Here is a 25,657-nt window from a genome sequence, read left to right as displayed (position 1 = left end):
GGCCATGACATTGTGCTGAGTAGATGGGATATGGTGGCAGACGGCAGCTATGTGTCATTGTCAGAACAAGTGTGAGTCTAGTTTTCAGCTGAAAGAAGGATGGAACATGGTACTGGTGTGTCCTAGCTAATAAAAGGATGAAGGAGGAGGAGAGGGAGTGTGAATGAATGAGCGGGTAATGGATAGAAGGGTGGGGGAGAAAGTAGCTGTGGATGTGTGATTGGAGAAAAAAAATCTTTACAGGATGTCTTTCATAGAGTTTATGATTTAAGAGAAAAAATTAGAAAATGGAGAGCAGAGGTAAGAATAGTCTGTTCCTCATATTATCGAGGACATCAACCAAATGCCCCTCTCCTCTCCATAAATCATTGTGATTGTGATTAAGGACAATGGTCCACATAAATCACACTCTCACCGTGGGTCCTCGGTGAGCTAGCATAACCTTATCACTGCCCTGTGTAATGATAGATATAGACTACTGTTCACAGTTGTGCCTGGACCAGTAGTGAAGACAGTGTGGGCTGTACTGAGTGGGAGTGTTACAGTGCTGTTGATGTGGTAGGGGGGCTATGATGGTTGATTTTCCCAGTGGGGCAATAAAATGCTTTACTAGTGCAGGTTCTTTACTTGTATAACTGCATGTAGATCCACAAAATGTGTGTATGTGTGCGAACACTGCACGCGCACGCACACGCACACTCACACTCACACTCTCCCTCACTGTCTCCCTCTTTCTGTCTCTCTCAATGGCTCTTTTAATGAAAGCCAATTCCCGACAGTGCGCCACATTACTCCTTTAAATGACCTTATAAACCAAGCCTGCCATCTCCCCTCTTGCCATCTCCTTATTTACAATAGCATCCACCGCTGTAACTCTAACCGCTGTAATTCTCCTTTGTCACTCTCTCTTCCTGTTGTCAATCCTCCACCCTGACCACGGCACAATGCCATGACATCTCCTTTCTGCTATAAACTTTCCACCTTTCCTCTCCAATCTGTTTTTACAGAGCGCTATCACCTGCCTTTAAACGTCCGGTTAACAGGCTTTGCAACGGTCACCCCCCAAAACCCACAGGACCTGTAAAGCTTTCAGCGTGGCTTTTCATTGGTTGTTAAAATCTAAAGACATAAAAGGATTGGCCTTGTTGCGGCTCACTTTTTTTTTTAACAATCAAACACAGAGTCTACAGTAGAGGAAAAGAGGAGGGGGCGTAGCAGAGACGACTCCCAGAAGAGAGGCTCTTCTCTGGATTGTTCTGTCTGGGAGCCATGAGAAAGATATCACACTTTATTCTGGATGTTATTTATAGATACATATCTGCTTGAAACTCATACATTAGTTAGGCCTATGCCTCCCTGAACAATCACTGTACCACTGAACCTCTCGTGCTTCATACTTATACTCATATGGCTTTAGTCTTGCAGTAAAGGGACCTAAACAGAGGAACTTGGTTTCACTGAGAAACTTTCAAGTGTCAAAGTGTATGATTCCACTAACAGTTAAGAGCGTGCGTACACAGTTAGCTATTCACGCATGTATCACATGTTCTGTTGCAAGATATAAACTTGTGGCGCTCAGTGGTGAGTGGTACATCAATGTCATAGTCATCACCGGTGTGATAGTGCACCACGACATGGATTGTGCAATACCTTAACTACCATGATAGCATAATAATGGTCGTGGTGAAGGCGCGCCAAATTTAGCGGTAGTAGTAAATAGCCCTGCCAACTTAACACTGCCGACCAAAACCCAAATATCATTTTAAAAGGGTCCCGATGGACAAGGGTCGGTATCCACGTTCTATTATGCAACCTAAGTCGCCATGTCGTGATAGCAAAATGTGGAAACACAAGCAACCTGCTCCCCCACTTAAAAAAACTGTTTGTGAATATCAGCAGGCGACCCACACCTGGGCCAAAATCAGTATGCAGACAACCAGTGCCAGTGGAGCATAACCCAAAACTACACCGGTGTCACTCCAGCTGTCATTTACTGCTGCTACATCATGTATGGCAACACTAGTAAGAGATGAAAAGATATCAGTAGACCAGACAGGCTTCTCCTCCCAAAACTTGCGTCACCTTCCAAAACGTGGGGGGGAGGGGGAATGATCATCCTTCCATAGAATCATCTCTGTAAACTGCCACTGACCGCACCTGCATTAATTTAATAACCCCCGATTATCTTCCATCTTCTTGTGGTTTAATATGTGCTGGCAGTGAACGGTCATATGCAATTAAAAAAAAAAATTCAATATCTACCTACACAGCCACTAAATGCCGCAGGAAGACAGAGTGTAGAAATAAAGACAGATACATCAGATAGGATATAACTATAGCTGCGGAAATTTTTTGTTGTCTGTCTCTACTGTGCAATGAAAGTTCTACACACCCCCAGTAGCTTTCCGGCTAAGCCTTGGGCATCATGCACTATGGTTCTCAACAGGATGTCAATGTAAGAGAGGGTTCTTCTAGTGCTGGAATACCTGCTGAGGGGGGCCAGTGGGGGTGTTTGTATCAAAGACTAGGTTAGCATGTGTGCATTGACTAGATTGTAAGGGGCTTAGGACATCAATGACTGGCTAGGAGCTCGATGTGTTGACTGACTGGAGATAAGAAGGAAAGCAAACACCACTCTCAGAGTTTGGCACTGAATAGGACGAAGAGGTGCCGAAGGATGGCTAAAGAGCGAGAGAGACAGCGAGAGGGTAAAGGTTGTTCAGTGGGAGAAATGAAAAGTGAAAAACAGCAATCATTTCACCTTGTTCCATCCAAAAATCATCTGCTGTCACACGCAATTTGCTGAATAATGGCCAAATACTAAATCGCTGCTGCACTGCAGAAATGTTTATGGACAGGTCTGGCCTTTGTGGTCAACTCAAATTGTTAGCTGCAGACCGACTTTACTGAATCAGGCCTTTGTGTGTCACAGTGGCAGAAAATAATGCCCACAGTGAAAGCTGTAATCTCTTGTTTTCTCCCACAAAACTCACTCCCTGCTGTACTTCTTGTGCCCACTACCCTTCCTGACTTCTGCGCTATATTTATCTCTCTCATATTGTGTTCTGTCTGTCGCTTCTTCCTCCCGAAGAGCTCTACTGCTTTATCACCGCTTTAATTTATATTCTTATCCTCTATCTCCTGCACCAGGCTCAGTTATTCATCCACTCCTCTGTTTTCCCTTCTCTGAAATACTGCTTTCATCTCTCCCTCTATACTCCATCCCTGTGAAAAAGTAGCAGATCACACAACTTATTTGTCATTTGTGTGTGCTCATATTGTGAGTTAGAGGCCAATACAGATGACAACTCCAATTCCCATCTTCTAGGAAACTGCTATGAAAAGAAGGTATACAGTATTAAGATGATCCAGGAGGTGTATAAGTGTTTTTAAAGTGTATGGGAAAGCAAGTAACTTAAAACCAATGTGAACACATTGAATTAAGTTTTAAAAAGTGTTCAATAAATCTTTAAAAATGCATGAAAGTGCTCTAAAAGTTCCAACAAATAAGAAATTGACAATACGCTATTTTGCTTTATGTCTAACCAGTCTAATTCAATGCTCTTAAAGAAAAATTAAAGAAAGAAAGAAAGAAATGAGATGAGCATAGTAGCTCTGAAATAACGACTTCAGTAAATCAACAGTGAGGACGGGATACACAAACACATTAAAAAGAAAAGCCAGAATTAGTTAAACTTTAAAAAATAAAAAGGTGGAGACCAATCACTCTTCATTACTATCCTCATTACATGGACTTTCCTATTACCTCTTCCAAAAAGAGCTATAGGTCAATGTACTCTCATTCTTTGTGTCGCCATTTGTCCATAATACAAAATGGAATGAGAGAGTAAAAGAGGAAAACTAAGACAGAGACAAAGGATGGGACAGAGATTGAAAAACCACAGAAAACAAAGAATTGGACCACGGACTCTACAGAAACAGTAGAGAGAGAGAAAGAGGTAAATGTGAGCGGCTAAGGTAGACAGGCCTAGGGGTCTTCTAATTAAGTGAGGATGGGAGAGACCGGCTGCCTGGTAAATGACTCTGTCACTTTAGTAAATGGACTTGGTGAGGAGTGAGGACCCACACAGCTGGCATTTCCATTAGTGCTGCCAGGCGACCACCATATACACAGACAGAGAGAAACAGAGGAGGGGGAAAAAAAGAGGACAAATGCTGCTTTTCTTTATTTGTTCTCGCAGGAGTTGCTTTGTGGAAGTAAAGTCCTTATAGGAAAGTCTCGTCACTTGGACTTTTCTATTTGGGATTCTTTAAGTGTGTTTCTTGATTTCTCTTGTGGAAGTCATGCGGTATAGGTGTAATTATGGATGTGGAGAGCAGGCAAATAACAGAGCAGAAAAAACTAAATTTGCCTGATTGACTTTGAGGTAATATGCATGCTGTCATTCAAATTACTGCCAAAAAGTCAAGGAGCTTTTGTAATAACACAATGAACATATTTTTTGATAAAGTGATGCCAAAAATGAATCACTTGGAAGCAGTGTTTAAACATATGATTTTTTTCAATCCTATGTTTTCAAAAATGGTTATGTGCCCCCATTAATACTAAAAAATAACAAATCTTTGCCTGTTTCACTTTCAAGCATTTGCTGGTTTTGCATCATGTACTGATTCTGTTTCAGTTTTAGTTTCAGCTGCTTGGACTAAACTAGGAATTTCATCTAGTCACCTTAGGTTCTGGGAACTTGTGTTGGCCATTTTACAATTAATTAAAAGATTAATTAAGAAACATATTAAAATAATTAAACGGAAGTGATTAGTTGCAACCCTGCCTATTATTGGACAGATTTCTATCCAGCTGTGTCCATCATGTTTTCTTCTTTTTGTAGAAGACATTTTGCTATTTTGCTCTTCAGCTGAGCTCTTCCCAGTTTGATACGTCATAGCTGTGTCTGATGAGGCCTGCTGTGCATGAATTAAAAAAAGAAGTTTGACTCCAATTCAAAAACAATTCCCTGCGCTGTCAAGCATGAGCGACACTTCATTGTACTACCCAGAGTGCCTTGTGGTTAAGGCACGGGACTGAACACAGTGACGTGCCCCTAGGAGGCACTCTGTGGGCCATGCCAGCTTTTGATTGGCCTCAATCCATGACGATCAGTCAGAGACACATCGTTCCGCCCCAATCACTGTCAAGCAACAGGAGGACCGATCGTGGGCCGATTGATAGGGATTGAGAAGAGGGGGGGGTAGAGGGAGAGAGACACCATTAACCTCCCTATCCATCTCGGCCTCGTTTCTAACCCTATCAGTCTGCTCTATCACGCTATCCTTTGGGATGGTAAGATGGTGCAGTAAAACAGAGAGAGATGAGAGAAAGACAAAGCTATCTCATGACTAGACTTCCATTAGGACTGATAGCATCACACTAAAGACAAGTGTCTGAGCACACTTTTCTGATGGGGCCCACAAACACTCAATCAAGCACACATTTCTTTTTTTTTTAATGGGGAAAAAGCACAAGAGGGAATGACACAACTGGAAAGAGGGGTGTGAGAAGAAAGGCAGAAAACCCCATTGAGTGAAGAAAAGAAATGGAGTGAGATTTGAGATATAAAGAGACACATGTAACTAACCCTCAATGGATATCCTCACCAACATCTTTGCGTGTGAGAAATCCTCATCCCTTCTTTTTTGTCTTTCTCTTCTCTGTGTATCACAGAGAGGACGGCTGTTACTAATGACTTTTTAAAATCTATAAAGCTGTAGATTATTGTCTCTATTGAACTTAACTACTAATTATTGAATGATTTTGTCTATAACACATTGGACAACTGTTACAAATCCCTAACTAAGTTTACTACAGCCTGAGGGGATGTCATCAACAAGCTGGAACCAGCAGATGTTTTAAACTTTGACTGGAATAATCTGAACATTCAATAATTTTTAAATGCATGTTAATAAGAGATGATAAAAAAATGTAATTATTAAATATATAATTGGGATTTTAAATTCTAGTTCTCTAATTTTCCAAGATACCACTCTATCCTACGAGCTTGATTTGAGATCAAATAAATGTGGACACCTACATAAATGCATTAAATGTATGTGTGCACTGCCCTGTGCTGAGAAAGGTGCTATAATGGTTTGAACTCTGGTAATTGAGTGCCATATACGTACACTGCTACACCGCCACCTGCCCCAGCACCCTCCACAGTGCTCTCATCTCCGTCTCTCTGCATCAGGTCTATTAACATTTACATTACAATGACCACATCTTGGTGTGTGTGTGTGTGTGTGTGTGTGTGTGTGTGTGTGTGTGTGTGTGTGTGTGTGGTACATGCAAATAGTATTCATTCAAGCTTCACACTGTCAAATCAGTGAGTGGAAAAGATGAAGCTGGAGTTATGCTCATAAATGTAAATTAGAAGGTCAGATGATTAGTGGCCTCAATGCATGAACCAAAGAGAGGAAAATAAATAATAAAAGGTCAGTGTGAATGCACAACATGAGACACAGCAAGACACTTATTTTCAAGAAGAAGAGGTAAGAGACACCAGGAGACAAATGAAGAAAGCAGCAAAATAACTTTTATTTTAAACATCTTCAACGACCCATGTCTGTTTATGCCAATTTTCAAAAACTTTCAAGGCCTTGATTTCTCCCATATTCAAGAGGTTTCAAGTATTTTAAGGACCCATGGGAAGCCTGTGTCAGACCAAATGTATGCTACACATGCTCTCTGAATGATGAAACAAAGCGTCAGCCATTAGCTGATGTTTCAATGCTGCGTTATGCGCTTGTTAACTTTGGGGGATCCTCAGTCAAGCACAGTTTGATAAATTGTGGAAAATTAATCTTTGAGCTACTTAGAACTGACTGATTAGCTGAATCTAGTTCACTAAAATGTCAGACTTGATTGATACAACCAGCTGCATATTATGTGTGTTGATGTCAGTCTGTGCTAATGTGTTTGCTAATGAGATTGGCAGTGAACCAGTAATATGTGAATGTAAACAGATCGACACACACACACACACACACACACACACACACACACACACACACACACACACACACACACACACACACACACACACACACACACACACACACACACACACACACACACACACAGAGAACAGAGAGGATTGATGTCAGACAAACCCCTATGGGTAGGATATTACTTGATGAGGCCTTGCTGAGGCGACAACACAATGCAGACCATTGTGTGTTATTGTAGAGACTTAAACCAACAGTTTGTGAGTGGCACACAAACTTGTGTTGATGCATGTGCATGAATACGGATTCCTTGGAGGAATGTGAGTCGTGGTGAAATGTGGAAGGGGAAATCTCTTTCAGATGCAGAATGAACAGTCAGACAATGATGTTAGCCCACACACACACTGTCTCTCTCCATCACACACACATAAACACAAATATATGTTTGAATGCTGAAATGTGTTTACAAATGCAGAGTCCTACAAAGACATGCAGATGTGGTTGAATCAACACAAACACTTACCATTACTATTACAAAATCCAATTGAGCCATACATGCATTTATATACTCATACATACACATGCGCACTCACACACAGAAGCATCCTTCCCACTTGAACAAAGGCTGTCTCATGCATACATATAATACATAATTTCCCTCCACTGTATCAGGCCATCCAAGTCCTTCGGTTTCCAGGACGATCAGACTCGCTCCCAACGCAGTCCCCCTTCCCACACTAGAGATGAATATTCATACTTTCAGCAATTAGCCAGCGCTGCACACCACACCGATATCATATGCATGGCTGCCATCAAAGACATAAGAGGTGCGTGTCTCTGTGTGTATGACACTGAGGCTGAACACGAGTACAAAGGCTGCAAAGATGGCAGCTGTGGCATCAATTCAGCGTTCCATCTTTTTGGCCATAAAACAGAAGAAGATATGATTTGATGATGCAAAGTGTCTTGACTGAGCCAGGACGCCATGAGAAGATTTCCCCCTCTCAGTTTTTGCACAACAGAGAAATGATTCAAAGGTTTGTGTTCAGTCAAAGAGTGACATTGTCAAAAAGTGAAAGAGTCACAGGAGTAACAATGATTCTGTGAAGCTTTATACATTTTTGTAAAAAATTTTAAAATAACATTAGCGAACTGGCAGCCCCTCACAAAGTTATTCATCTGGATTTGTCGATTATAATTGTTATATAAGGTTTCACGTTTGTATTCATATATTAGTGTTCTAATGCTGTGTGATCATCAAATTCTTATTCTTATTCTAATTGTTTCCTATTGTTTACTTACAATAATTTGTAAAGTACCTTGTAACTGCATTTTGAAAGGTGCTACATAAAGTTTATTATTTATTATCATTAGTGTTCAATTTGTGAACTAAAACTATGACTGTGTCTTGATAACCTTTTTTCCCATGCCTATGATGAGAAGAGGACATTAAACAGTAACTGTGACTATATCAATATAAAGTATCATTTACGAAAACAGATGAAAATTAAAAAATTGTTTAAAAATAAACTTTACAAAACTCTTAATTTAAATGTTTTTGCTATTGTGTCAACACTATAGGGCAATATGTGTATGTGAACAGCCTGGTAGTGAATGAATGGAACCTTATCGATAAGGTCAATATTTCTAAATGGCAGGTGATGCGGACCTTTACCTAACATCGATGTTTGCTCAAACTAAGTCAGATAACCAGCAACATGTAAAATCAAACACACAGTAAGGGGCACAAATCGATTCAACATCGACTGTAGGCAAAGATAAACTTAATTTGCCAGTAACAACACACTCATTAAACATACACATGCTTAAAACACACACGCAGCAGGCCGTCCTCTCCTGCTGTCATATCCTCCATTGATAATAATGACAGTGATGAATATAGCTGGAACAGCGCGAGTCATAAATCACTGGGCCTCGCCCCTAACTCTGACTCACAGCCTGGGCCTTCACGTGTGTGCATGTGTGTGTGTGTGTGTAGGGGTAGAAGGGAGGACTTGTCATGGGCAACGCATCAGTGGATATGTCCAGTGACACCTTAATGTGCTTGGCTTGTCAGAGGAACCCCCGCAGGCAACTAGCCCCACACGCACACACACACACTAGTAAGTAAGCTTGCATGAGGAATGAAATCATGCTTTTTTTTCGTATTTACTCATGATACATACAGGCATGGTCTCATCCTGCGAGTCAATGTGTGTGGTACTGTACCATCCTCATTTAACTGGAAACCAGCCACCTACCATCATCCATCAATACCTCAGTCTTCCCTCCTTCCATCTATCCATCCCTCTCTCAATTCCACAATTTTCAACCTCAGCTGTTGACAAAGAGCGTGAGAGTGTGTATGAGAAAAGAGAGAGAGAGTGGGGGGTGCAGCAGCGATAGGGAGATAATTAAAACATGGGAATGGGATCAGTAGAAGGCAGTTGAGAGGGGAGGACTCAATTTGGGCTTAGATGAAAACATGGGAGTGTGTATGTGCGTGTGTGGCAGCCGATGCCCGGATTTATAGAAGCAGGGATGGGGGGGCGCAGCAATATAGAAGGAGGGCAGAGGATAAAGATGAGGGTAGGACGGGGAGCGAGAGAAGGGAATGGCCCCCTCTATTCATTAGTGCTGGAAAGGGGGTTTAGCTATGAGGTCTTGCAACCGCAGCCCCCCATTCTGCTTAACCCAATCCTGCTAACCATTAATGGGGATCAAACAGAGATGAAGGTGTGTGTGTGTGTGTGTGTGTGTGTGTGTGTGTGTGTGTGTGTGTGTGTGTGTGTGTGTGTGTGTGTGTGTGTGTGTGTGTGTGCGTGTGTGCGTGACAAGCATATGAGGGGAGTTCTGTAGAAAAGGGCATGATGTGAGGTGGATGGAGACAGGCCGTCCTTGGGTGTAAATTTGTGGTATGGCTGCGTGCGTGTGTGTGTGTGTTGGTGTGTTGGTACATAAAGTGTGTGAGCCTGACTGATGTTCCTGTCTTGCACTTGTGTGTAGAAGTGAAACTGTGCGCATGTGTGTGTTTGTGTGTCCCTCATGCCCTTAACTGCTCTTACTGCCAAGATAAAGTGGAGCAGGCCACCAAGCCACAAAGACACAAAGACACGCTACACAAACACTAACACCAGCTGTTTCACCACATATTATATGAAACCTATTTAAAGATCTCATCATCAAAGTTCAACAACAAATGTCCGTTATTCATCTTTGTGTTGCTAACAAACCCTAACAATGATTAAGCTATCTCCCCGAACCTTTGGTGTGCGTCTCTGTGTTTTTCCAAATCGCAAACCCTGATTTGAATGATCCACATCGTCCCAACACTAAAAGCAAACTGAACGAAGTACAATTGTAAATCTGTGCAGGCTGCATCTCATACCTTGTTTCTAATCAAACACAAGGCAAGAAATGCTTGCATTAGCAGCTAATACTAATTCTGTAGAAGCTCAACTCCTGTCAATTTCCCTTCTGACCTAATAGGCAAAAACATTTTTTATTATTCAGTAGTTTGGTCGAGGACATCATTTGAAATTTTATAATGAGAAATAATTGATTTCTATCAGTCACACTTCAACTCAGAGCTGAATCATTACAAATCGTATCTTTTCTGTATCTGATCATGGACTGTGTAAGTAGACATGAATCCACTCAACTGAGATGGAGAGAAACACACTTTTACAACACAGTTTTTTCCCATGCAGCCCAGAACATCTCTTCAGCAATAGGTAGTCCTGGGTATCGTACCCCAGTACGTCTTAAGTAACAAATTAGGTATGAAAAACTGACATTGAACAATTTCAAATTCTTTTTCGGAAACATAAACAGGACTGGACTGAGAACTCAAGCGTGTTTTTGTTGGATGGTGTGATATTCAGGCATATTGACACCTGTTTTGAAACATTTTAAACACTACCCTGCTATAATTGTAAGTACGACAGTAGACAGTATTTTATTTGGATATGAAAGATTAGCTTTAATTACTGCAGCTTCAGTCATTAACCACTGGCCTTTAGCAAAAAAAAGAATAATTTTATGGACAGGCTTTTTTTCTTTTTAACAGGCTACAGAATCTGGCCTCAGATACCTTTCCCTAAACAGACACACACACTGTATCTCACCGGTTTTAATCAGACAGGCTTTTCCCAAAGCCCATTTTAGATATATTAAATACAGACATATTCACATCATGTACAGCCCTACTTTCCCTTTTCTCCCCTCCCTCCATCTCTGCTTCCTTCACTCACCACACTAATGAGACAGAAAAAACGAGAGGAGCAGCTGGGCCTGGGGAGCAACAGAGATGCGACACGTTCTCCCCCATCCCCTCCCCTACCCCTCTCCTTGTCTCACCATCAAAGTAGACACAGCTCTCGCCAGCGGTGGGGCTGGTAATGACCACAGGCGCACACACACACGCACACACAGACGTACTTTGTGAGGACACTCATTGGCATTCCCTAGTCCCTTAACCTAACCTTAACCATCACAACTAATTGCGTAACTCCTACCATTATCCAAACATTAACCTAAACCTTATCCTAACCTGAACCCTAAAACCACAGATTAACCCTCAAAGGTCTTAATGTCCATGTGGTCCTCACACAGAAAGAAGTACAGTACAACAACACACACTCAAACACCATGTGTGACTTATAATACTCCCTGTGTAATTACATTCAGAGCTGATGAGTTGTGTTGTGATTGTTCAGTGGGTAGGTGGGTGAAGAAATGCAGCGACTAACGTCTAATTGGGGTGAGGTCTGCTCTGGAGAGTTGGTACTAGACTGCTGTGGAGGAAATGACTGTTGCAACCACGCAATACAGCACACTGGCTTGTGTGTGTGTGTGTGTGTGTGTGTGTGTGTGTGTGTGTGTGTGTGTGTGTGTGTGTGTGTGTGTGTGTATGCCTTGACTTGCGGGTACACCCAGATAGAATATGTAACTGGAGCCGTGTGTGTTAACGAGGCATTGTTAGCCCTGTGCAGTCACCTGTGGTGCATTAAGGAATGCTGCTGGATATGGAGGCTAATGATGGCGACACAGAGAACATATACCAATCATTACAGCACACACACTGTGGGTATGTGTTTGCCAGATGTATTTGATTGCATGCTGCCATTTGGTGCCTGCATCAGAGCTTGAGAGTGAATGTGTTTAATCATTTGTTCATCTTCCTGAGAATCTCCATCAGCGAACTCACCTGTCTGTCAGTCAGAGTGTAGATGTGCTGCAGGTCCGGGCTGAACAGCATGTCTCTCAGTAAGGGGCTTCCTCCCTCACTTACAGTCACCTTCTCATACAGCACTGCTGGACGGTTGGGACTCACAGAATTAACCAGAATCTACAGGGAAACACAGGAAAACATGTTTAAAAAAACCTGTTTATAAGTTCAGTTTAAAGTGTTGAATACATATAGAAACATTATTCCCCACCAACAACTCTTAATCAGCCATTATCTAACCTTGCAGATTGTTTGTAGACAGCAAACAATGTACAGTAGAAGAGCGACACTGTATTTGAATTATTATTGTGATAAAAACTTTCCAGCAACTGCTTCACAGTAAAGGCTTTCAGAGTATTTCGAAAAGAAATGCATAAAACTGGAAGACAAAGCAAGGAGGGCTTTTACTTTGAAGTGTTTGAGCTCTGAATAATAACTCCTTCCTTTATGACAGTCATGATATAGTGTTAAACAAAGATGAAAATAAGGCAGTTACTTTTGTAATACATCTAGCACCATGCGTTCATTTCCACTATTTTCAGCAAGTATATGTAAGAGACAATGAAACACTGATATATTGATTTTTGTTTTCTTCCATCTCAGATCCCTCTTGCAATATCCAAACAAAAAAGTATCCCAGATTGCATTTTTTCCAGGAAAATCAAAGTTTAAACACACTGCAGTCTCCATGTACATGTTGTCCCGGCAGGAAATAGGCTGCACTGACTTCAGCTCTAACAGGTGGTTATTATTATAGTGGTAGGCGGCTGGAATTATAAAAAACAATTCTGAAAAGGGTTGTAAGCATGTGTTCTACAGGACCAAGTGAACACCTTAATTGAACGGCTGTGTTAATAGCAGTATTGAATTCAGTATCATTATTAATGGGAACATGATTACAGTGGTAGGTGCATAAAAAGGAACATTATTGACTGGATTATTTGTGTTATTGCACCTGTACAAAAGACGGCTCTATTCAGCACCTTGGAGGAATTAATGAAAACAACTTAACAACTGAAATAAATACAAAAGCAATGTGTATGAAAATATTGACGTCCTGTATAATGCCCAGAAAGAATCAGAGGGAGACACTTTCCTTCAGTTTTTAAGGAAAAAACTTCACCTGATAGAATGAAGATGAATACAACAGTAATCTGGTAGCGAGAGCGAGCAGGCGTGCAAACGCTCAAAAATGTCTTTGTGAGCGTTGGCGAACAATTTGCCCAGATATGGTAAGCAATGGTTCAGATGTAAGATTGTTCTGGCTGGGATGGCTGTGAGCCAAATTCATCTCGGCAGCAAATGAAAAGCACAGAGCGACGGCAGGGGGTGAAAGGGGGGGGTTGGGGTATCAGTTCTCCATTACTGGTCTTTGTCGACTGCTGCTATCAGCCCACAGTGACAAGGAGGGGACAGCAGGCAATGAGTAGCTGGGAAATGATACTGAACACATATGCACACAGACACACAAAGTAAAATATACGCACACAAACAGGATCGCACCCATATAGATGAGAAATGATGTGATGAAAACACACACACAGTTATGTGTACACTAATACATGCTTTGATAGATATGCACACACACACACACACACACACACACACACACACACACACACACACACACACACACACACACACACACACACACACACACACACACACACACACACACACACACACACACACACACACAGAGAGAGTTATGTGTACACTAATACATGCTTTGATAGATATGTACATGCACACACACGCACAAACACAGAAAGAAAAACACATGGGTGGATGCTGAGCACACACACTTTGGGATGAAAGAATTTATTTACGATCTCACCAAAATAAACCAGGGGCAACAATTCCATTATCTCTCACTGCCAGTGTGTGTGTGCGTGTGTTCCACAGTGAGAGAGAGAGAGAGAGAGAGAGAGAGAGAGAGAGAGAGAGAGAGAGAGAGAGAGAGAGAGAGAGAGAGAGCTCATAAGGTTGTGATGAAGCACTGAAGATGAGAGGAAATATGGATGTTATTATCTGGATAATGGGTCTGTAAACAAAGGATACATTTCATTCATGGATGGCTCACATCCAGACAACACTACTCTCACACACACACACACACAGCATTACAGCTTTTAAGTACAGACAAATGGAATAAGACACAATGCTATCTGACACACACAGAGGTGAAAGAATATATTTTTTCTGTGGGTTCCTGGCATCATTTTCTCTCTTAACCTATAAAAAAATAAACAACAAAAAAGAGCTTTTTTGTTGGATGTCACATCTATCTCTGGACCAGCTACCCCAGTCCAGTTCACTGGCTAATGACCAGTTCCAACCTAGACACGGGTTATACACACAACAGAGAATAAAAGCCCTTCCGTCTGTATTCTTATCTTCTATTTGTATCCATTTGTTTGTGTGCCTGTGCATCTTCCAGTCTGCTTAATCCCAAACGTACAAACAACTCTCTCACATCGTCTATGACTGATTCCAATATCACTTCAGAAGCACAACCACTAAATCTAACAACATCTCTTCACTCATTTCTAAATGTTTCACTCAAACTTTCACCCTCAGTCTTAGAACGCAGTTCCTATGCAGTGCTAACATTTGAGAAAAAACATGAGTGGGGAGAGTGACAGAGGTGAGAAAGAGAGAAAAGAAAAGAGTGGGCAAGAGAGAGAGAGTGTAGGTGACGTGTGAAAACGACAGGTAATAAATCGTCTCAAATCGATTCATTCCACAGATGCTGCAGCCAGGACTGGACGGGGAATATGGAAACCAGAGGGTGAACAAAGGGCAAAGGAATATATCAGCTGAACTGATGAATGGATGGATGGATGAAATACATACGCAAAGTTTGTCTAATTGAATCAAACTGAGTGTCTGCGCATTGGAATGGGGGTTGGGGGCTGTTACAGCTTCTGTAAGAGGAGCTTGATTTGCAAAAATATGTGTGCACAACCTAGTGTGTGTGTTTGTGTGCGTGCCTGCACATATGTGTGAGTTATCACATTCTACAAACATCTTCCGTGCTGTAAAATGCAGCAATCTGTATTTTTCACACATTTATGTATATACATTTACAGGTTTATGTTTATGTGAGTATAGTTGCACAAATATCTACATGTGTGTGTGAAATCAATGCAATAATCAGTGATGGTGCTTCTGTCTCCTTTGTATAATTCAACTTTCAGCAAAGTGCTTGATGGATGGATGCACAGAGTGATGATGGTCAACATGTATTATGTAACATTAACAGATCCTAAACACATTAGAGCCACTGTCTTCAGTAAGGACACAGATATATAATGAGAGAGAAAGGAAAAAGAAGCAGAGAGTGTAAGAGTGGATAATAATGAGGAGTGAAAGCCACAGGGAAAGAACAGCAGATGAAGAGCAGCAGGGAAAAAAACTGGTCTCTGTATTTCTTGCGTCGCCTCTAAAAATCCTACAACAAACTTTACAAAGCAACTACTCAGTGTGTTTTCATGACCTAAAATTGTTATTCTGTCCCGAAATGTTAAAGTTACTTTTTAGCTCAGGAAAACTGGAGGAAAAAATTGAAGGTTTGAAGGTTTGAAGTTGAATCCCACTGAAATCTAAAATTGAAAGCAGTAAATTGGTAAAATAAGTTGCAGAATACTTTCAGGTGTAAATGCAGCGACTCAAACACTTTTCTCAACCTCCCCTGGGATTTTCTTACCATCCCTGAATTTCCAACAACAATCTTCTTCATTTTCAGTAACCTTGAATAATCCCTGTATGGGAACAACTAACAACACTGCACCACCACCACACAACATTCCCAACTACCTTCCCTCCTCCGACAACATCCAACATTCATTTTTTAATCTCTTCTCTGAGCGTTAACACCTCCCTCAACCTGCCGATCCACCCAAAAGCCCCACATGCCAGGTTTTATCTGTGCCAGGCAGGCCTGGTAATCTCTGATACACACACAGGATAGCTACAGCAAGTGATAGCGAGGGCTGGCAGTGTGAGGGTGAGAGTGTTGGGCGATAAAACAGTGGCACGTCACAGAAAATGATGCCTGTCAGAGCCGCAAGTGACAATTTATAAAGCTTGTGTGCATAAAGGTGAGAAACTGAGAGGCAGACACAGAGAGATCATCAATTATGTGTCTGCTTTAGCTAAGATGCACTGTGAGAGGAGAAGAGGGGGAGCAAACAAGGAGGACACTGAGAAGTTAAGGAAACAAGGGCGTGATGAAGGATTTAGGGACCTTGACAGCGATGGAAGAGTAGACAAATACGCGTCATTCGCTAAAGCACCCAAATATCAAAAGGCACCACTTCACAACCTGATTAACAAGATTGTTAAGTTGTACAAAAAAATTCCAAAGGGTTTTAGAGTTCTACTCCACAAATGAAATGATTACAGGCAGACAGACGCACAGATCTACATAATGGTCACAATATCCTCCGCATTATGCCGGGGGAATAGAAAAGGGAAGGGAACAAACAGAGGTAGGAACCTCAAACACTAACGTGGAATCGAACGGAACAGAATGGTCCAGGTGTCCTCACAGGTCTGTCTGAGAGCCACAACACACCAGCATGAGCACACAGCTCATGTAACTATAGGCTCACTTATAGCATGTAGAAACACACACTCCCTACCTTTATTGAGGGGTGAACTTGACATAAGTAGGCCTATCCATTCATAACAACAAAACAGGACCCACATTCCTGACTTTGATGTGGAGGCCCCCCCACCCCAAGTGTGTGTGTGTGTGTGCGTGTGTGAAGGGGGTCCTGCTGAAGAGGGGGATTCTGTGTGACCCACTCAAGAACAAAAGGAAATGAGAGAAAGCAGCCAGATGAACAGAGGAGATAAAAGTACTCCTGTTGTCAATGGACTGTCGGGAGGAGTAAACAACAGATGACAATACTTCTGTTTTGATTGAAGTAGCTCGAAGATATTGAGTGATGCAACATCTTGATAATGTTAATATCACCTTTTTTTTGGTCAGTGATCTGCTTTTTGTCCAGGAGGCACCAACCAGAGGAGAAGCCCTATTACATGATTCCTCACTCTATTTTCATTTTTCTGCTGTCATGTCCTGAAAAGCTACTAAATGGATAATGTGGTTAGATTCTTTTTTTCAACTGTTGTTGCGAAGGACAAGAATAAATAAACCCTGATCCTCAGCTCTTCAAACAAAATGGATCACAAGTTCTGAAAATGATGAGAAAATCTGCTGTTATTTAGCCTTATTGAAGGAAAAGTAAATAAAACATTAACTGAATGACTTAATACCAATTTATCCACAAATTTAATTCTGTCCCTTTCCCGCACAAGAGTCACAAACACATTACATTGGGCTCGGTGGAGACTCCCCAATGACAGCTTCATGTAAACGTCTCCCATATCCTGCCCGTCCCTCTTTAAACTGTGTTTTCTATCTGCATCAGGGCCGTTCAAGATAAAGAGCTGGAATCCTTCAGCTCCTATCTCCCTGTGAGCTTGGCAGAACTTGAGCACAGCCAGGCACAAAACAAATCCATCAATTTTTCTCCAGCAGCAAGTTTCCACTAGAAACATTCAAAGAAAAAAGAAACAAACACATGTTTCCCCCTTCCTGAGTGTGTGTTAGAGCTGTGCAATACGACCAAAACTGAATATTCTGATGTCAGATAACAATACATATTGTTACTTGTTATTTGTTGCTGATACCTTTTCTCGACAGTATAAATTGGGGCCATGTCTTGCAGATGTAAGTTGAAACACTGCTGTGTGATGTGCTGCAGGCAAAAGCCTCTTGCAACGTCCGAGTCTGTTTTTTGTTTTGAACACTTGATTGTACTTCTTGAAAAGGTTAGTGGTTTGTGATTTTTCTGGAGGGACTTTGAAAAGCATGGCTTTCTGGTCTGTGTTAAACTTTCATACCTAAACCACGTCAATGCTTCAGGTGTAGCCCCCGTTTTATGTACAAGCTCCTGGGCTTTGTGGAGTCATTCTCCTGCTCTAAATTGCCACATCTCCTATGTGTCACATTTGTTTGTGTTGCATTTATGTTTATTTCCCGCCTGCCTCTGAATTGTGGAAGAACACAGACTGTCATCAATATGATGAAAAAATATAGCCATAAAGAGTGTGATTTGAGGAACAATCTCCGTTTCTCTATCTTCACATGATATATATATTGTCGTATCGCACAGCCCTAATGTGTCTATGTGTGTTTTTAGGGCCGCTGCGTAGTTTTTGCAGCGGTAGCACAGTGAACAGATGTACACTGTTTATTGTAACATTGCTGCCATACATTATTTGTAAGAAAAGAGCATCCCCTTGATATATGAAAAATGTTTTGATGGAATAAGTTGTTTCATCTGGCAAAATAAGCCTTTTTTAACATATAGCTTGAAGGTGGTGTGTGTGTGTGTGTGTGTGTGTGTGTGTGTGTGTGTGTGTGTGTGTGTGTGTGTGTGTGTGTGTGTGTGTGTGTGTGTGTGTGTGTGTGTGTGTGTGTTTTGGTTAGAAGCTGGGAGCAGATGGAGGCATCACACATGAGTGAGTGATCGCCCTGATACATCTATGGGGGAAATTCCCCGACCACTACCAACTCCTCACACGTCCACATGCACAGCGCACACAGCCGCCACATAGAAGTGCTCAGAGTAAACCTTTACCATATGTGGGTCAGACAGTCAGAGAGCGAGAGGCTTTTCCTTCAGCAGCAACAAGACAGACAAAGAGCTATGGTGACAATGATGGAGGAGGCGTGACTCAAACACATTCACACACATACACACGCTGGAATGTCAGTGCAGCTGCTATCAAAACACAGTGTGTGTCTGGAGTGGGTTATTTTAAGGTCTGGGAAGGAGAGCTGATGTTAACTGACTTATCGAAAATTAACTTCTATTTTACAATATTGTAAAAAGCTTCACTGCTGTACGAAATTCGACTGTATACAGAAGGAACCCAGCTTTCTTCTTGATATCATGTTTTTTTTTGTGTGTGTGTAAATATCCTAGCCCATGCCGAAGTGTCCTTGGGCAAGATGCTGAACTCTGAATGGCCCCTCATAGATGTTGAATGCACTAATTGGAAGTCGCTTTCGGACAAAATGTAATATTCAAGTACTCAATGGGCTAAATTACCTAGATGGAGAAAATGAAAAGAAAGCAGAGGAATGACAAAGTTTCCTCTTCATTTAGTTAACTACCGGCAGCTCTCACTCACACACACACACTCACACACACACACACACACACACACACACACACACACACACACACACACGACGCTAATGGACACACCCTCTGGTTTTGAGTCCATCTCTCGTTTATCATCATTCAAATACTTTTGTTATAAGAAAAGGTCATTTGTTTTTTATTTTCTTAAGCACGAGATTAGCTGCTTGTCTTTATCTGCTACAACTTAGTTAGCTTTCCAAATAAATCTGTTATGAGGCGAGTATTTGTTTTTGGCCGGAGCAGGATGTGATTTCCTGAGCAGTCTATTCATCTTACAACACAAGTGATACCGCAGCTTTTTGAAGCTGCACCTGAAAGGTTTGTCAAACATCCTGAAGCTTACATTAGGCACTCATCAATGCTGCCGTGTAATCCAGCGTATTCTGTCATATCAGGTTACTTGCTATGCCATCTCTTATTGTCTGGCTCTGGTATTCACCCGCATGTCTACACCATGGTTATTCATGTGTGAGCCTGTGGCCTTTCACCAGCAGAGCTTACAAAAGGTCAGATACTCTGAGAGACACAGAGAGAGAGAGAGAGAGAGAGAGAGAGAGAGAGAGAGAGAGAGAGAGAGAGAGAGAGAGAGAGAGAGAGAGAGAGAGAGAGAGAGAGAGAGAGAGCTATTGCCGTACAAATATGTAACAGGCTATGGAGGAACAGGAGGCAAGAAAAAACAAAGAAGAGAGAGAAGGAACAAAGCCAGAACCACATGTGATTGAATTCTCTCAGTTCCTGTGCTTGAGTAGAATAAAATGTAAACATGGTGGAAGAAAGTGAGCCGCAAATTAAACCTATTCATCACTGGTAAGGCCTTTTAATCCGCATGCCTGTTGAAATTAAAAGACCTCGTCATAGCTCTATCCCTCTATCTCAGTCTCTTCCATCCTCAGCCTTCTCCTCTATTAGTTTCTCTCCAGTTCTCTCGCTCATCCCTCACAAATTCACCTCTGTTTTCCTTCCTCTCTACCTTTCCTCCCTCCCTCCTCTCTACCTCCAAATTAAATGCCTTTAGCTAGCGGTTGTCAGATAAGTGTGTGTTGCGAGTCGCTAGACACAGCGCAGCAGAGGCATTTCATCTTCCGACCATCACTAAATCACAGTAACTCAATCATATGCATGGAGTTACACACTCGCACACACAAGGCTGCGTGTGCACTGCGTCTGGAGAGGTGCTTTACTATGACTGATTTTATCAGCTGTCTTGCAAACGGGGGAAGAAATTGCACCACAACATTATCATACACAATAAGATGAGACTCGAAGATAGAGCTTTCCAATTGAATGCCTTTTTAGTGTCGCCATTCAAATGAGAAAAGACCTCCTCCTACATTGAGACGCAACTCAAATCCCTTATGGGAGATCTCAACCGAAACAATATTACACATTTAAATCAAAGACTGCTGAGAGGATATTTATGTTAAAGACAATGTGCGCACATTTAAAGATTACATTTAATATACATGCAGTTATGGGTGCATGCATATGAGACATGATTCCCGCAGTGGCACTGGCATCTGTGAACCACTGCTAACCAACCAAGTCACAGAGAAAAAGTGAGAGCTCTGCTAACAAGCTGCAAGTCTTATCAGACACAGGAAGGTGGCAAACTAAACAAAGACTGTGAAGAGTGCTGGATGCAATGAGGGGGGACAGATGCTATCGTATACAGCGTGTGTATGTGGCTTTGAACAGAGAAGTGGAGCACATACAAACACAGGAAGAGATCGGCTGGGGAGTAGAGTGTTTGTATTGAGCGTGTGTGTGTGTGTGTGTGTGTGTGTGTGTGTGTGTGTGTGTGTGTTGTGGGGAGGTTGGGTTTGTATGAAGTGTGTCTGCATACAAAGTGTGTGAGACAGTCTATCAATTTGCATGTGTAGCAGAATGCTTGCGTGCATTGAATACAAGCGAGTGTGCGATTGTGTGCATGGAGTTAATTTAAATCAGTCACACTGAAAAGGCATCAATTAATAGCTTGAAAAAAAAATTATGAATAGAACAAACACACAAATACACACACACACACACTCCTTCTCCTGATGTGACACTATGCAGTGCCGCTTGACCTGCCATCTACTGACTAGATCAGCCCTTCACTGGGATTACAGCGACTAGCATCTCATCTTCTGCTGTAATTACCACGGTAGGTGTGTATATGTGTGTGCACGCGTGTGAGTCTTCCTGTGGGAGAGCCACAGTGATTACATGGCCACTGGTGCCTCTAATAGCATCTTTTAGGGAGAGAGAGAAAGAAAAGGAGCGATGGGAGGAAGAGATGAGTGATTTCCATCTTTCATGGGAAGGAACAGAATTATGGCGGAGGAATTCTATGGTGGTTAAGATGTGGGTGTGTTTTGACTGTGCCATCATGTAAGAGTGTGTGCTTGTGTGTGTGCCATGTGTGTGCAGATGTTTGTAATGGATGTAACACAAGAGGCTAATGGGAGACAGGCCAAAACCACACCTCAGTGAAATGTGTGCCAAACCAGTCCTGGCCACAAATGCCTGCCTCGCCTCCACCTCTTTCATTTCTCCATCTACCCCACAGTTCACTTAATTTCACACCCCCACCCCTCCAATCCCCCCCCTTTATTTTTGTTCCGACACTTTCCGTCTCCCCTTTATCTTCCTTTTTCTTCAAGTCCTCGCCCAGTCGTCAAACTGAATCTTCCTGTCCTGTTTTCCAAAACAGAATAACAAACTAAAAACCTGAGTCAGCTCTTGCTCACACCACAAACATCCATGACAGAAAAACACAACTGAGGAAGCGCAGAAAAAGAGAAGTTGATGTAAACAAGAGCAGAAACCAGCAACATCATCAGCTGGTTACACAGAAAAATAAAAAATGAGGTTACCTGTAACAATGGGAAGCTTTAGTGGCTTGAATGAGGAGATTTTGGGGGGAGGGGAGTAAAGACAGAACACACATGCGTGTGCGGCACACACACACACACAGCGTCTGGCGGTTATAAAGAATGTGGAATGCAGATGGTGTTTAAAATGAGTTTTTATAGCGTGGTTTAGAGCGATTTACAGCAGCAGTTGGGCTTGTGTGATTGCCTGTGTGTGTGTGTGTGTGTGTGTGTGTGTGTGTGTGTGTGTGTGTGTGTGTGTGTGTTTAATCAGTGAGTGGCAGTCTGCTTGCATGGTACACTATTCAGAACGTGGTCCTGTGAGTTTAATATTCCAGTAAGACAAACCAAGGCACCATAAGACGCACAAACAAATACGCTATCCCTTATTTTTCCAGTGGAGCAGTGGAATGGAAATATGTAACTTTTTGGGGCTGGATATTTAAGTTAAGTTATTAAAATATAAACACATTGATCAACTAATCGTCCCAGCATTTAAATCATTCAAATAATGATGCTGGGATTTGTCATCTTAAAACTAGTTTTACCCACATGACAGACCTGTTTTTCAGTGTCTGTTAAACATTGTAGAGGGAGGTCAAAAGTGCAGGCTAAGGGAAAGGTATTGCGTGTGAGGGTTTAGGGATAGCTGTGTGTGTGTGTGTGTGTGTGTGTGTGTGTGTGTGTGTGTGTGTGTGTGTGTGTGTGTGTGTGTGTGTGTGTGTGTGTGTGTGTGTGTGTGTGTGTGTGTGTGTCTCCTGGTTTCTGTAGAAGAGAGGAGGAGGCACATTCCTGAAATGACTGCCCTGATCCTGCTCCTTAACACAATCTTATATAGCCTTATCAACTGCTTTGTGTGTCTGTGACTATTTGGATGCCTCTGTGTGATTGAAAACATGTAACCTATGTGGACATGTACATCAGTCTAAATTTGTCCGCCAACACACTCATATGTATAAATGGGAACAAGAAAGACATTGGAGCGGAGAAGAGATGATTGGGACAAAACCTATGTCCCCAATTAGGTAAAAGCATATTTTTGGTTGAGTGAAAGTTAGTGTTAGGTTAACTCTCAAGTAATGAATACAAGTCTCTGTGGCAAAACGTGCATGTGTAGGTTTAGTTCCACCACATGCAAAAAAGACACAGGACAGTGTCAGTGGGGCAGAAAAAACACACTGGAAAAAATGAACTTTGGGTTTGAGTCAAAAACAGCTAAGTGTGTGTTGCTTTTGCATTTTCATGATAATGTGGTGTGTGATCTGTGGGTCTGGTGGGGTTTCTGCAACTATAGCTTGACACAGCTGGACTCTATTTGTGTTTGTCCATGAGGCTGAACTCTTGTTTTTCTTGGCATGGGGCTAAATATAACTTAGACTGGAAGAGAGATGCCGTAATGGTTGAGGTTATAGAGCTGTTTGAATCTGGCTGATGGTCACAGAGGGTGCGTAAATGTTTCAAAACTAAAACTATCTACTGTAAATGAGGTAACTTGAGCAAGTGCATATTTGGGCCAATACATCCACCAGGAGTGGTGAGGTAAAGTTTTTAGTATTTTATGGCAGAATTTAATATTTTGTATACACCCAATATATGACATAGCTGTGGAATGTCTCTCTTCCTTCAGTGAAAGGCACCCATTCTCTATCTCCACCCAAGCAAATACAACATCAGTTCCTGCCTGAAACCAAAACCCTGAGTAGGCATTATGGCATGAGAAAATATAGCCGTTTTCTTCTCCACACCCAGCTTTCTCTCCCTCCCCAGGTGAAGCCACCCGCTTTTTCCCCTTAGATAGCTAACTTTTCTTTGGTGAGAAGCCAGAGGAAAGTCCCTGGCTTGTGTTCGGGCCTGGTGCCACCTCTGAAACCAGAGGAGTAGAGGAGAAGGAGAGAAGTGGGACGATTGCCACTGACAGGAACACAAGTGAGAGTCAGATCAATGAGGCGATCACACCTCCCCTTCACTATTTCAACACTTTTTCCTCCATCGCTTCAGCTCTGTTCATTCAGTATTTGTCCCCACTTTACATTTTTTATATCTCATTCCATCTCTCAGCCATCTTCTCTGCCGGCTCAATCCGCTCTCCTAGTGTGCTGTAATGGTCCACAGGGGCGGTCTTGGCTGCTGCCCACCAAATACAAAACGAGGATGACTGATTCGCGAGCCAAAAGACTGGACTGGACAGAGAGGGCGGAAAATGTGTGTGTGTGAGAGAGAGAGAGAGAGAGAGAGAGAGAGAGAGAGAGAGAGAGGCAAAGTGGAAATGAGTGAGGTCCAGTACAAGCTGAAACGAAACAATTAAACAACTGAAGGATGAGAAAGAGACATCGAGCTGCTTAAGTCCTCCACTGGGAGGAGAGGGAATAAGAGACCACACAGTTCTAACTGGACCCTGTTGAAATACACTCTGGTGTGTGTGTGTGTGTGTGTGTGTGTGTGTGTGTGTGTGTGTGTGTGTGTGTGTGTGTGTGTGTGTGTGTGTGTGTGTGTGTGTGTGTGTGGAAAGAAAAGGACAGCTATGGAGAATACATGGTGACATTTAGCAGATGTGCACGCAAATCTTCAAAATATTGTGATTTCTCAATATTTGACCTTCCCTTTTATGGGTTATTATGAATTTGAATGAGCTAATTCAGCATCTCTTGTGGCTAATAGGTCATTTTTGGGGCAAAAGGTAAAACTGACAGCAACAGAGTAGTCATAAGACCAAAGAGGGAAGTAAAGTATAAAAAGCTGTAAAGTAACAAAGTCAAAGTAGTTTTTAATATAAGACATTCATTTAAGAATTTTTTTTTTTTTAAATAAAAAAGACAGCCATGTACTGGTGTGTGTTGATTAGCAGCTGTGACATTTAAAACAAGGATATGGCTGTTATTTTAACTTAATTTAGGCTACATACACACAACTACGTTTTAGTTTAAAAAAGGGTGTTTTAACCCTAACCTTAAGCGAAAATATGTGACTGTGGTATTGTTTCCAAACAAACAGGTATTGCCCGTCCATACAACAATGCAACCCTGACGTTTTCAAACTAAAATGGTAGCACTGTGGGCAGCAGGCGTAAACGTAGCAACTATGATGCGTTTTAAAAGTAAGATGTAGAAGAGTCTTTACTCTCCTGTCCACCAATTGCTACAGAAAGTAGTTTTTGACACAACTTTGTCCCTCTCAGAAAGTTCGGCCCAAACCATAGACAGATGAATCTACAGTACCTGTTTGCAGGAGAGATTATCATTAGGGGTTTTAATAAGTACAAATTTATGTCTCGTCTCCCTTCCGAGGTTAATACACAGAACCAGAAAGTGATTTAAGGAGCTCAGGGCTAATAAATCATTCATCCACCACATTACAGTCGATGAAAAGCGATGGCGGATACAATGAAC

At 41.9% G+C, this 25,657-nt stretch overlaps 1 protein-coding gene across 2 annotated transcripts in view; it reads right to left on the bottom strand.

The window, feature by feature from the left end:
- LOC118104401 (plexin-A1-like) overlaps positions 1–25,657 on the bottom strand; it is a 184,011-nt gene that overhangs the window by 87,484 nt on the left and 70,870 nt on the right. For both annotated transcript variants that reach the window (XM_047338779.1, XM_035151254.2), the window contains exon 4: positions 12,173–12,313. In XM_047338779.1, the coding sequence (XP_047194735.1) occupies positions 12,173–12,313 (141 nt within the window). The remainder of the gene's footprint in view (positions 1–12,172; positions 12,314–25,657) is intronic.

Source organism: Hippoglossus stenolepis, chromosome 3 (genome assembly GCF_022539355.2).
Source record: "Hippoglossus stenolepis isolate QCI-W04-F060 chromosome 3, HSTE1.2, whole genome shotgun sequence".
Classification (NCBI taxonomy): domain Eukaryota; kingdom Metazoa; phylum Chordata; class Actinopteri; order Pleuronectiformes; family Pleuronectidae; genus Hippoglossus; species Hippoglossus stenolepis.
The sequence above is the reverse complement of the archived record's forward strand: the minus strand, read 5'-3'. Positions and strand labels throughout refer to the sequence as shown.